Here is a 14,349-nt window from a genome sequence, read left to right on the forward strand (position 1 = left end):
TGAGGTGGTCCTGGCTTCCCGTTCTGTTGTGTAGCTTGTGTAAAAACACTGCTGTGAAGTCCAACTGATAGCCTGCGAAGGGAGGCCTGAAACACGTCCCTGGGGCAGAGATGTCCTGACTGGTGAGCGCCCACCTGATGGAGTGAGCATTGCCTGCAAGTGTTTTTGTAACAGCAAAGATAGGATATGGGATGTGTCTTTTGCTGGAAGCTAAGTATTAAAAAAAATAATAATAATAAAGCATTTCTCAACAACACTGTATACTCTGCCTATTCCTTCATTTAAAACTAGAAAATCCAGCCTGGATATCTGGAATGTGCAGGCAGGAGTTCCAGGATTGAGGCAGACAACAATGTGAGGGTCTTTGGCCTTTCTGTGCACAGGGGTCAGCCTGGAAGACTGAGACTTTTTTTCTTCCTTGATCTTTAAATTCTGAAGTCTGTGAAAGATATAAATCTGTTAGCTTTTTTTTCTGGTTGGAGTTATTAGCAAACTCTGCTCTTAATTTTCCAGGCAGTAATCAACAGCTTTAAGGGTGTTAATTGATAAGGATGGGAGGTAGAATACTAAGTGGTCTATTGCTGAGATCCCTGGGGAAGAGTAAGAAGACAGTGGGAAGTCTGTTATCTGTGCAGCAGCTGCTCTGCCAGGGGTTACAGGATTGGTTTGGGATATTGATTCTCCTTTGTCACTAAATGTAGTGACAGCATGTCTGGTTGTGCTTGTGTCAGTTAATAAAATGATAAATGAATGTGATAATTTCGAGCTTGTGCTGTATGGGTGTGACTTTTTTTTGGGGGCAACGTTGCATACTATTCTCGATATTATCATTTAACAGTTGTAAGTGGTTTTGGAACTCAGGAGAAAGATGTGTTGATCTTAAAGGGGTTTTGCACTCACAGATGTGCAGTTTGATGCAGATTGGTGTATCTGACTGTGCTTCCTATACAAAATAGCTTTTTTTTTCTGACTTTGAATGCTGATTGCTGAAATAGAAGATATTGTGGATTTTCCACTTCAGCTTTCAGGAAAGTAGTGTTCATTGACAGCAGGTGTGCCTAGTAAGGCATTATTTCAATAATGTGGATTACTTGGTGAGTTATGTGGGGGTGGTATGGATCACTGAACACAGTATTACTGCGTTGGATTAACGGATGAGTGTGGGAATAGAGAAACTATTCCTAAAACTGCAAATAGCTCTTAACTCCTTACTGAGATTTCAAAGCTACGTGACTGGGATGCTGGTAACGTCACTGTACTCTTTTGTTATCTCAAAACAGAAAACTGTATTGCATGAGTAGAGGTGAATGTATGTGGATAGATGTTGTAGTGAGAAGGTGGTGCTGCTGCTCCAGTCGCCTCCTGCAGCACGAGATTCCTTGTGGGCAGTTCTGTGGGAACAGGGAGATGATGTGAGCTGGGCAAGTAGAAGTGATGTAGAAATCCTTGTAAGATGTGAAAACTTCACATGCCTCATACTGTGGTGAAGGGCAGCCTGTGATGTTGCCTGCTTTTCCTTCTGGTGCTCTGGAAGGTGCTATGGGAATGTCCATTGCTAATTCCTATCAGAACATCATAGGGTGTTTTGAAGAAGGTCTCTCCAACACTGGTGTTTTGTTGGAGGAGCTGCTATCAGTTACATTAATTAGAAAAAGTGCTTTGGAATGAACTCCCAAATAACACATCTTCAGGGTGAGGGATTTGGGTTTGGCCAGAGTGGACTTTAAATTATCATTTTCAATATAGAGAAAACTGTGATAATCACTGCATCGTCTCTGCTGAGAATATTAGTGCTTGGTCATGAATTTTTAGGTATCTCTTGTAAATAAAATATTGTTAGTTGTAGTGCTTAGATGAAATTCAGCACGTGTATATGGGAATCAATGTTTTTCCTTGAATGTATGTCATTGACAGTAAAGGCTTTTGGTTAAAGCATTTCTGTGTACCCTCAAAAGACTGAAATGTTCAGTATCTGATTTACTGTCCATCCTCTGATTTCAGAGATCAGCAGATGGATCGAGTCCAGAAGATGGAGATGGTAAGAAATTTGATTGTAAACTTAAGAAATGCTGATAGATGTATAGAATCCCCAAAATAATCTTGTTTTTTCTACAGAATCTGATCGAGAGGATGGGAACTACTGTCCACCTGTGAAGCGTGAGAGAACTTCATCCTTAACACAGTTCCCTCCTTCTCAGTCAGGTAAATGTTAAATATTACTGTACTGCTGTGTGAGGTGGGTTTCCTGTTTGTTTCTCCAAGTCCCAGCAGTCTTATTACTGCCTGCTTTGCTTTACCTTGAATGACCACAGCAGCCACATACTGACTTCCCTATGGTCTGTGATAGCAAATTTAATTAAGCCCAAGGGATTTTGATGCACAAACTTGTATGTGGTTATATACATGCACCAGTTTAAGCTTCTAATGTTATGCTGTTCAATGGAAGAATTTAACAGCAATCTTTTTGCTTTGTCACGATAAAATCACCTCTTAGAGAACTTACATAAATGCTGTATTTTCCTTAGTTACTGTGCTTCCAGGCAAAATTTAATCTCAGCTTGTGCTTGAGTTCCCTTTGTCAGTTCCTTTTCTCTCATTCCTCCTCAAGTGGAGACAATTCAGTGCATTTCAGCAGTGTTCTCACCCAGCACATGCGAGAGATGCAGATCACAGTGAAGGGCACAGATAAATTCTAGTTCGTATATACCGGTGTGGTCTCATGTGACACCTGTGTTCACCCATGAAAAACTCGAATTTATTCCTCCTCTTTTCACAAAAAAAAAATCCAGTTGAGGATTATTTAAACTGAGATGCTGTGGTGCTTAAGGCAGGCCTGGGGACTTCAGTCCGTCCGTTGGTCATCTTGGCCGGGAAAGTAGATTGGAAAAACAGTGGAAGAGAGAATATTAAGAATAATCCCTCTAACCCACAGCATGTTCAGTGTGATTAAAAGGTGTGGAAGTAATTACTTCTGTCTTTTAATTGTAAAGATGTACGTGGCTATAGAGTTTTAAATATAGTTGCTGTTAGGTTCTGCTCTGAAGTATTCTCATGTTGTATCAGCAGTGCTATCACAGGAAGAATTTCTTCTTGAGGTGTAGATTTTTCTGGTGTGCAGTTGAGCTGCTTTCAAGGTGCACTCCCTTTAATTGAGTACTTTCCAAGGGCCTAGTGTGGCTGCTACATTTTTCTCATCACTCTTAATAAAACAAAACTGCTCAGGAACAGCAGATAGAAGACCCTCAGACAATGAAAACTGTTAAAAGAACAGATTATGTATAGTTCTTGAGGATCTTGGTTACTTATTGAACCTTATAATCCTAGCTTCCATATCATCATCACCAGTTCTTTTAGTCTATAATGCCTTTTTCCTATCTGTTGAGATTCTAATCTCTAAATCTCATTTTGTGTAATAACAGCATTTTTTAAGAAGTGGAGGAAGACAATTTCTTTGTGTGGTTGAATCCTGGATATTCCAAGAGTTCTGCATTTCTTCTCAGCACCTGCTTGCCTGGTGCTCTCAGACTGCGTTCCTTTCTTCCCTGTTTGATTCTCTTGTTCTCTTTTAATGTATGTGGTTTTCTATTCTTTCATGACTTAATTTCTGTAACACAGCTTAGGTCATGTTCTAACTGCTTCAAAGGTGCTATTTCCTTCTGTCTGGCTCCCAGAACCTGCTATGTGTTCTGCCTCAATCTTCTCTGGCTATGAAAGCAAGCTCATTTCATTGCGTTACTCAGAATGCAACGTAGAAGTTCATCTCCCTTGTTTGCTGCCTGGAGCTTGTTGTGAACCTTCTCATCCCTCCCAAATCTCTATTTCTGTAGTGATAAATACTCAGAAGCATTTGTAAGTGTACTGCTCACCTACGAAAACCTACTTTTTCATGCTTTGATAGTGAAAACTCCTCAATGTCTTTTGCATAATGTTTTAACCTACCACTAAAAATGCATAAAAGTAGCTGCTGCTACGATGCTGACATGCTGTTGGTATAACATGAGATTCATTCATTTTTTTGAGGGTGATTTTATTACATTGCCCTAGTATTTTCCTTTGTGTGAAGCTAAGTCTTATGCTTGACCATTGCACAGGAGTTGCCTCATAGCTGTGTAATTCCTTATCTTCTCTGAACTGTCCCATGCTACTCAGGAGGTAAGGCTTGATTTTAATATTCATTTTGACCCAAGGAGCCACCTAGCAATGGCCTTCATCTTGCTCTCCTTCACAGGAAAATGCTTGTGAAGGTGGGTTGGCATCCTGTTATGAAAGCACTGGAAATGACTTATGACTACTTAGTTGCAACCCGTCATTGGGAGGCTGTGGTCCTTAGTCTCACAGCAAATCTTCAATATATGTCACAAAAGCTGGGTTTACTCTGTAGTGGTTATTTTATGTATTGCAGAAGCAGGAATGTAGCAACTTGCCTCTGCAGTAACTTTAGGAGTTGTTTGTTGCTTGAGTAGATGCTTTGTTTAACGAGGCAGCATACCCTGATGAGATTTGCTACTCAGATGAGTGTTTGTCTAGCTGATTAGCCTTTGAGATCTTAGTGAATTTTAGAATTCATTTCCATCCCCTTATTTGTAATTAGGTAAAATCAGCTTGTCCTCTACTGTCAACTGAAGAGTCGTTAATGGCTTGTGAGGTGACAATTTGCCTCTTGTGCCTCTCTTTCAAAGAGATGCCACCCTGCATTGCAAATGTTTTGTTTTTGTAAATATACAATATAAAATATGAAACTTCTTATTTTGCACCTAGGAGCACTGATTGACCAGCTTAAGTAAAAGGCTCAAACTCTAAACAGATCCTGACATTCGAAGATGTAGCCAATAATAAGTATTTGGAAGTCATTAAAACATTAAAACATGTGCTTGGCAGCTGTAGCAGAACGTATCTGAGTGTCTGCAAAGTCTGTTGTTGTGTCCATGAAAATAATATAGTGCTCCAAAAGTAATACCTCCTACACATCCTGCTAAAGGCAATTCCTCTTCACTCAGTATGGCCCGCACAAACCAGAAGGTTGGATAGCTGTGAGTGAAGTGATGACTGACTCTACCTTGAAACTTAACCTGCAAGACCGGTCTGTGTCAGGGCAATATGTTGTTCTGCAGCTGTGAGAGAGATTTCTTTCATGGACTGTTGATTTTTTTCTTTTTAGCCCAGACAAAACAAAACAACAGTGCAGAAAGACTTTGCCAAAGTGCTTTGAACCTTGCTGTTGTGCACTACTAATGCCTGTGATTCAATGAGTTTAAGAAATGGTGGAAAGTGTCCCAAGTTTTAAAATACGCCACTGTAAACATGTGCATGGAAATCTGTGTATACTGCCCTGTGGAGGCATGCCCCTAGATAGCCAGGAAAGACTTGATATAAACAATCTATCCAGCCTTTGAAACTGCTGCTGTGCAGTCCTGGTGAGATGGCATTACTCCTTTTCAGGAAAGCATTATTTTCTGTAGATGGCAATTTTACATCTGGTGTGTAAAGGCTCTGTAAGACCTTGCATACTTCTCTCTTTGTCTAAGGCAAACTTAATGCAGTATATTGAAGTTTCTACTGCCTTAGTTTGGAGGATCGTGTAATCAATCAAGATTTGAATTGGAAGAGCCCTCTGAAGTTCCCACCTCGCTGCCATGGCAGGGACAACTTCCCCTAGATTGGGTTGCCCAGAGCCTCATCTAACCTTGTCATGAGTGTCTCCAAGTATGGGGCATCCCCACCTTCTCTGGGTAACCTAACCCAATGCCTCACCAAGCTCTGAGTAAATAACTTTTCTAATACCTAATCTAAACCTCTTCTCTTTTAGTTTAAATCCATTACTTCTTGTCCTGTAATGACAGTAGCTGACAAAGAGTCCCACCCAGCTTTCCTGCAGGCCTCTTTAGGTCCTGGAAGGCCACTGTAAGGTCTCTCTGGAGCAACCATCCAGCCAGCTCCTTATGTGCTAGGTGGCCTATCTATCAAGGCCATGTCTTTTTGCTATAGAGACCAAGATGTTTGTGACATGCTTTGCACAAGTCCAGGTACATGACATCTCTTGCTGTTCCTCACTAGTACTGTGGCCCAATTGTTGACTTTGCTGAGGGCAAATCTTGCTTGACAATTGTGGTGGCCAAGATGGCTGTCATCAATCTTCTTGTTTTCCGTGTGCCTTAACATGGAAGGAGAATCTGCTTCACCACTTGGAACTCTTGGAGCAGGTCCAGAGGAGGTCTGCTAAGACGATTAGAGGGCTGGAGCACCTCTCCTGTGAGGAAAGGTTGAGGGAACTGGGCTTGTTTAGCTTGGAGAAGAGAAGGCTCTGGGGAGACCTCATTGTGGCCTTCCAGTACTTGAAGGGAGCGTATAAACAGGAGGGGGAATGGCTGTTTATGAGGGTGGATAGTGATAGGACAAGGGGAAATGGTTTTAAATGAAGACGGGAGGTTTAGGTTGGATATGAGGAGGAAGTTCTTCCACCAAAGGGTGGTGACGCACTGAACAGGTTGCCCAAGGAGGCTGTGGATGCCCCATCCCTGGAGGCATTCAAGGCCAGGCTGGATGTGGCTCTGGGCAGCCTGGGCTGCTGGTTGGTGACCCTGCACATAGCAGGGGGTTGAAACTGGATGATGTTTAAGGTCTTCTTCAACCCAGGCCTTTCTATGATTCTGTGATCTTGTTGGACACAGGCAAGTAGCTTCCCAGGACTTCCTTTTTTACATTTCTAAAAGCAAGGGTTACGTTTTCTCTTTCCCAGTCATTGGTAATTTCCCTGGACTGCCACAGCTTCTCAAACAGAATGAAGAGTGGCTCACCAACTTCATCTGCCAGTTACCTCAGGACCCTTGTGTGCGTCTCATCAGGTCCCACAGACCTGTGAATACTCAAGTTACTTGGATGGTTTCAAATATGACTTTTGTCCAACAGCAGGCAGTTCTTTGTTCTCCCTGTCTATGCCTTTGCCTTCTGTGTCCTGGGCGGTGTGGCTTGAACATATGCTGGTGGAGACAGGCAAAGAAATCTGAGTACCTCATTCTTCTTCCTATCCCAACTAACCAGATGCTCTTCCCGTTTCCTTCTGGAGAGGGCCTATGTGAGATATGGAGAGACTCAGAGCAGTCATGATTTGGAAATCATCTCTCCACTCATGGATTACCAGCTTAGATTCTGTTTTCAGGTTCTGTAGGTTGTGCAGTGATAGCAGGTCTTTGAGATCCACTTCAGCAGTTGGCTGTTAATTCTTTCACATCTCAAATTATCTCAGAAAGGAACCTTTGAAGTCTGACTTTGAATGGACACATCTGATCAGTTATCTACAGCTGGTATGAGTGCATTTCCTACTTGCTATGCAGTTATTCTTAGGGGATCTTTTGAACTGCCCATGAACTAAGGGCTCAAGTAGCTTGGGTTAATGATGAGGGTTGTTAAAATGTTAGTGTTGGTTATCTACTGTTTGTGAACATTATACTGTCAGTCTTAAGCCTTTTGAAGAGCCTAGGTGGTAGTTTCCACTATTTATCAGATATTGAAAATATGGCTGAAAGGAAAGCCTTTCTGAAGTATCGTGTGTGTAATTGTATTTCACATTCTATCTCTTTTAATTTGTAATTCAGGGTAGAATTCAAGCTGGAACACTTTGTCTTCCCTCCTGGCAGTGAAGTTTGCTATTACTGTTTCGGGAGAAACTAAGCTGCGAGGAACTGCTTATTTTTGTAGCTGTAATACTATTCTAGTGTGGAAAGAAACAAAACAAATAAAAACAAAGTAAGGCAAATGATCAGAAGAACTGTTTGATTTGCAATCTCAGTGTATTTGGAAAAGGAGCTTATAATCAAGAACGACATACCCAGCTTTTCTTTATTTTTCTTTTTACTTGATAACAGTAACAAAGAACAATGTCTTTATGCCATCAAGCTTCTGTGAACCTTCTGCAGGCAATTCTGACTCAGAGCCGGGTGAGTTTCCATGTTTTTCCCTCATTTTTGCTCAGCAGTGTGCTGAGTATCACAGGTCAAAACACTCTGACACTTCTGAAGCCAGGCCCTATCTAGGAGCATGGAAGTGGTGCTTCTGGTCTTCAACCTTTTCTTATTTCATTGCTTTTTCTCATGCTTGCCAGAGTTAATAATAACTCATCAAAACTCATAAATGCTTTAGGAGTGGTGGAGTGATTCTGTTCCCATCTGTTAACCTCAAGATAAAACTTCAGGGACATCATTTTTCAACCCAGGGTTCTCTTTCTTTGATAGCAGAGTCAAATCATCCATAGCCAATGGCTGTGATTATGTTGAACCATGATTTCTGAACTTGGTGTTCACATTACTACTTATTTTGTTGGTCACACTTGTTCCATCAGCTTGTTGTATTGGTGCCATTGTTTTCATCTGATCCGTAATGGGTGTGAGGATAATGAAGTGCATTAGGGTGCTGAGATGGTTGTCTTATTCTGAGTGCAGCTGCTACCCCCCCTTAAAGATAGGAGTTAATGATTATATCTTTCAGGTTTTGGGGGAAATTGATTGTGTAGTACTTGGGGATTTATGATTTTTCTTTTAAATGCAGGTATTTCCATGGGTATTTTATCTAAATGCCTTAACATCAATAAGTACAACCACAGGGGTTTTTTGCCTTCACACTAGGAAAGCATAAGGTGGCAGCTAATGCAATTATATGGAATTAATGAAACAATTTTTACTTAGCTTGTGATATTTAAATTTGTGCTTGTTAGCATCTGTCATGCTCAGTCATGCTTTTGATGATTGTCATTCTTTTTCTTGTATTATTCTCACTTAAAATCTATTTTAGGAGGAACTGTTTCTCTTGTGAAATGTTTTGTGTTTCTCCTGAAAACCAATTTTGAATAATTGTACAACTCATTTCTTTCTTAATGTGTCTGCTGTGATGATCACTGGGAATGTCAGCTTCACCTGGAGGAAGGGATCTTGTTTGGAAATCTTATTGTGACTTTGCTTTGGGTATTTATAAAGCTCGTGGCTTGTTACAATGGGAACAGCACGAGCACTTCGTGACTGTCTTAAAGTAGGTTATACCTATTGTATTTTACAGCTGTCTTCTGTAATTCTGTGTTTTGCTTCTAGAGGAAAAGAGCAGTGGATTCCGGCTAAAACCACCAATCCTTATTCATGGTCAAGCTCCTAGTGCAGGTAAGTTCAATGTTTCCTGCAGAAGTAAAATGAAACAATAATAGTTCCAGTATTTTAATGTATTTTGGAGTTTTCAGATGCACGCTGTAATTGGAACATGGCAAAACATGTGCATAGACACATCAGAGCTTTGACTTGGATCAATCATGCGTTTCTGAAATGCTTCTGCTTACCATGCTTTGGCTCACTTACTGTAGTCCTTGGCTGTGTGAACTTCATTTAGTATCAAACTGGAACAGAAGGTTTGCTTCAGGAGTGCGCTGAAATGATTCTTAGGTCTTAGTGTGTCTACCCGCTCCTTTCCTCTCTCTGGTCTTTGAATATAGCACAGTTGTGGCTTTCTTATGACAGCTGTTCTCCTGTGTTGTTTTACTCTGAGCTTCACCTTTGCTAACATAGACCTTGCTAGTATAGGAAGGACATAAATACTACAGCTTATGGGAATTCAAAGAAAGAAAACTGATTTTGGTAATGGAAGTAAATATTAGTATGTATTTATAATGTATATGTTCTCAGGAATTGTAGTAAATTAGAATATATAGATCAAATTTGATTTGTGTTCTTTTTTAAAAAAAAAAGCTGTTATGAATGCTTGGTCATAAGATAGCATCCATTATCACAACCTTTGGCATGGGAAGCCCAAATCAAAACTAGTTACAAATGAAGTGAATGTTATGAGTAGCTTTTGTCACAGCCTCCTAATGGGTTACGGCTTCATTTTTATTTTCTTAGTTTTTGTCTTTTTTTATTATCAAACAAATCTGGGTCTTTTGGAGTTGCCATCGCCTTCTGGAGGTGATGTTAAGATTTGTTCTCTGCTGTTTTATGTCAGGTGCCTTTTTTTTTTGAGTCAGAGTTGAGTTGAAGAGTTGTAGAGCCCTTTGTCTTCCTACAATAAACTAGAGAGGCCAAGTGAACCCAACCTGAAAAGGCTGTTAAAAGAAATAACATGGAAAAAATTAATCTGGAAATAACTTAACTGGGGGGAGAATGGGAGATTGGAGCTGAGTGATACTTGGTGAATAGATAAGATTGGTTTGCTTCTCTTACATTTTCAATTTCTGTTTGAGTCAATATCATAAACCCTCCTTGTATACTTCCCTGGGTAAGCTAGAGAATATATCCAGCAGCCAGAAGGGAAGGGATTACCTACCTCTGGGTAGGACTAACTCCTTCAGGGTAGAATGAGGCATGGGAAAAGAGGAGGGTGAAAGCTTTCTTAAATTAAGTGTTCAATTACATGTTTTGTTGGAAGCACTTGAAGCTGAAAAAAGCCTAGTCTTCTTTACAACTCTTCGTAGCTCATGAAAAAGCTTTTCCACTTGCAGGTCTCCCAAGCCAGAAACCGAAGGAACAGCAGCGAAGTGTGCTCCGCCCTGCAGTACTACAGGCACCACAGCCAAAGGCTTTCTCACAGATGGGTAAATAATGCTTTTGCTTTCTGGAATGCAACAGAGGAGGATCAGAAATACTAAGTATGTTTTGTGCAGCACTCCGATTTTGCTCAGCAGCTGCCTCTGGGTTTCTCCTTTCTGAAATGTCTTACATGTTAAGTTTGTCTGTTACATAAAAGGTAATACAACCAAGCCTTCAGTTGGTGTGGATGACAATCTGGCATTACCAGGCCCTGAACTTTGTAGTCCATTGCTTGATTTTTGAAATAAAACAACCTGAGAGTGTGAATTTGCAGTCTCAAGTGACAGCATCAGCCATCACATAAGCTACTGCTTCTGTGGTAGATTTGCACTAGCTGCAAAGTGATGTGAAACACCTGCATTACTAGCAGATGCCACCAGACTGAGAAACTTTCTGAAGCAGTGGCTCTGAGTTACACTTTGCATTGTTAGCTTGCTTATGTTGATTGTTTGTATTATGGAAGGCAATATAGCTAATAGAATTAGGCATGATTGGAAGCTGAAAGTTAAAACAAAGTTGTTTAAAATCCTTGTCTCCTAGGCTCTTATGCTTCTGTGGCTATTCTGCTTTGTGTTATTTGGAAATTTAGCTAACCTGAAACAGGAGTAGCCTCAGCTGCTGCTGAATTTGATGTTGAACCAAACATTTCTAGCTTGATTGTGCCTGTTGACATATGCTGGATTCTACAGTGGATTCAAATACTGAAGTACAGATTTACAGTAGGAGTTTGTATGTATGTAGCTAGATCAGCAAAGAGGAGCCCTAAAGTACTAGATTTGGAGGAGTTTACTTGCTTGCAGTTGCATGTGTTAAAGCCCATGCAGTATTTCTACAGACTAACATTCTGCTGATCTGTTTGACACATCTGGAATTTCGTTCCTGCAAAGAGTTGCTGAATTCCTGTCCTTATGCCTCTGCATTACAAACCTGTTGTGCAAAAAAAAAAAATACTGTGGGAACTGTGTAGTTGCCATTGCTGTGTTTCCTGTATTTAAAAAGAGAAAACAGCATGCCATTTGCTATAGAGAACTGTTACTTCCTTTAGGTTGCTCTAAATGTCTAGAAAATTAATGTCAGCTTCTTGTTTCTTGTTGCAGTTCTGAGCAGTGGGACCAATGGTGTAAATATCCCACCAGATTCTGCAGCAACATCAGAATCACTAAGTAACACAACACTGAAAAGCTCTGACTCAGAAGACAAGGTGAGTTGGAGAAGGATTTAAAGGACACTCAATTTGTCAGGGCTCAAATATTCTCTGAATAGAATCTGTTAATGTGAGTGCTGGTCCACCTGTGATGATCCTCTACTTATCTGTATTATATACTTCAGGAGTAATAGTAGGTTTTGCACTGTCCCAGTAGTACACAGTGGCTTTTCCTATTTGCTAAATCAGGAACTGTAGCAAAAACTTGATGAATTCAAATACCATAGACAAACCAGAATGGTTTTTGTAGTCATCTTGGCTCTGCAGAGAATAATATTTGTTTGCTTTTCTGTTTTGTTTTCCTGACTTTAGTGAGGTCCCTGACAGATTTTTGCCAACGTTAGCTTTAAAAGCAGACCAGGGAGATGTACTTATTGAGTGGAATTTAAAGTGGATGGGGGATGGCTGAACCACTGAGCTTCAAGGGCACCTGTCTGGTTCAAAATCTGATGAATGGCTGATTGCCAGAGGTGTTCCTTTGGGGTTCATATAGAGGTTGGCACTATCTCATGTTTGTGCAAAGAACCTGGCAAGGTGGAGTGAATCTTATCAAGTTTTTGGATGCCAGTCAACTGTAGGGTGAGGGGAAATGGTCAGTGTGTTGGAATATAGGCCCATTCAGGGAAATCTCAGCAGGTTAGGAAAACTAGACCAGGGAAAATCAATCAAAAGTGAATAAATACAAAGTCTTTCATCTGGGTGAGTTGGACTCATGTATCATAAGGACAAAAGACTGGTTACAAAGCAGCTGTACAGACAGAGGCTTAGAGGTCTGGCTATTACACAGTGATGCTGAGACAAATTAATTTGTGCAAAGTCCCGTTGATAACATGAACTTCAAGGTTAGTGGCATTTATTTTGGAGAAGGGGAAGAGAAGAGGGAAGATCTCCCATCCATGAAAACAAGTTCCCCAGCAAGACTCTTCCCCTGGGCGTTTTCTCCAGTAGATCAGCTTTAATCCCCTTTAATTGTTCTCGTGAAGCTATATTGCTTTCATCAAGACATGCTCAAACTTCCTACTTTTATGATAGTGCCAGCTGGAGCATTTGTTGAACTTTATGCATGAATATTGTTGGGTCCTCTAATATAAAGCAAAAGCTTTAGAGCTATAGGGTTGGAAAACAGGAGAGGAGGGAGGAGGTGATTCCCATGCAGTTGTATGGTGCAAATAAAAGGCCCTCAACACTACAAAAGGTTCAAGAACCATAACATCCTATGAAACAGTGACAAGTGAAATATGAATGAGTGATGCATACTTTATGATAACAAACGTGCTGAGCTGATTCACTAAGACTATGGTCATTAGGTGAAGGAAAGTGATCATTCCCTTCTCCTTGCTGCTCAGTGGGCTGTATCAGGAATACTGTGTGTAGCTAGGGGATGCTCCTACAAGCAAGATGTTTACAAACCACCCAGGTGATTAGTGGCTGAGACGTATCTGATGGTGAAAAGGCTGGCTGTGTTTTGCCTGGGTAAAAGAAGACTAAGAGGGGAATTTTCTCAGCTAGGTAGTGTGAGGTTTTAGCAAAATAGAATGAGACTTGGAAGTGTCTATTTAAAAAAAAAACATTAAAAATTGAGAGGTAACAGGAATGGGGAAGGGGGGGGGGTTCCAATTGCATAGTAGGACAGGTACATTCAGACATTGAAACTGGCTTCTGCCATCCTTAGGTTTGTATTTAAACTTGACTGTACAACACCCTAGGCAGTCAGCAGAGGATGACTTTGAAGTTGGTATGCTTTGAGCGCAGTTTTGGACCAAATGGTGTTCAGAAATCCCTGAACTGTGAATGTCTGAATTGTGTGATTCCTTGAAAACAATTCTCTGAATAAAACCAGATTTTTTTTCAAAGGTAAAACTTGTAGTTCTGAAGATGTGACTGGCTTGTTATGGCATATGTCTGTGACTTGCCATGTTAGAACATTCTTCCTTTTTTTTTTTTTTGCTTGTGGGGAATGGTCTTAATGATTAATCAGGCTAAGCTTTTCAATTTCTTTCTTCAGGCAGGAGAATGTCAGAAGAAAGAGTCCAACAGTACTTCAGATGATGACAGTGGTGAGAAGGCAGAACTAAATGCACAGCAAGCCTTTGTATTTGGGCAAAACTTAAGAGATAGAGTTAAGGTAAGTACATACTCATTACCTTGATTGAGTTGATGTATTTAAGTGAGGATAAAACACAGTGGATTTGATGCAGCTGGTCTTCCAGTTATTTAATAAATTTATATTACTGCTGTAAATAAAAATATCAACTGCATAAATAGTATCTGAAGATCAGTGCAATATAGTATTTCTCGTACCTTTTGGATCATAATGAAGTTGCTTTGTGCTCCTAAGATACTCCAGTGCAACCAAGATTTCACAGAAAAGATAAAGAAAGAAAATCAAGGCAGTATGAGTTCAAACCTGAGCACAGAGTACTTGGGTTGGATTGTTTGTACCTCCTTGTAATATAGGTTTGTACAGGTTTCCTAGCATAACAGAAGGAAAAGTATAGTCCTGGGACAGACTTATGTTATGGTAGGAAGTCTTTGTGGACGAGCTCTTTCCTAAGGGGAAATGATGAGCTTAAAATTTTGTGGTTT

The 14,349-nt window shown here is 40.5% G+C and overlaps 1 protein-coding gene across 10 annotated transcripts in view; it reads left to right on the plus strand.

The window, feature by feature from the left end:
- The window catches only part of RANBP3 (RAN binding protein 3), a 40,798-nt gene that overhangs the window by 18,655 nt on the left and 7,794 nt on the right, over window positions 1–14,349 (plus strand). For 5 of the 10 annotated variants that reach the window (XM_004948660.5, XM_004948661.5, XM_418179.8 and 2 more), the window contains 7 exons: window positions 2,002–2,038; window positions 2,116–2,202; window positions 7,863–7,934; window positions 9,078–9,143; window positions 10,472–10,564; window positions 11,657–11,760; window positions 13,769–13,888. In XM_004948660.5, coding sequence (XP_004948717.1) covers window positions 2,002–2,038; window positions 2,116–2,202; window positions 7,863–7,934; window positions 9,078–9,143; window positions 10,472–10,564; window positions 11,657–11,760; window positions 13,769–13,888 — 579 coding nt within the window. The remainder of the gene's footprint in view (window positions 1–2,001; window positions 2,039–2,115; window positions 2,203–7,862; window positions 7,935–9,077; window positions 9,144–10,471; window positions 10,565–11,656; window positions 11,761–13,768; window positions 13,889–14,349) is intronic. The other 5 variants (XM_004948662.5, XM_015299797.4, XM_004948664.5 and 2 more) reach the window with 1 other exon arrangement.

The sequence above is a fragment of the Gallus gallus genome, chromosome 28, assembly GCF_016699485.2.
Source record: "Gallus gallus isolate bGalGal1 chromosome 28, bGalGal1.mat.broiler.GRCg7b, whole genome shotgun sequence".
NCBI classification, from domain to species: domain Eukaryota; kingdom Metazoa; phylum Chordata; class Aves; order Galliformes; family Phasianidae; genus Gallus; species Gallus gallus.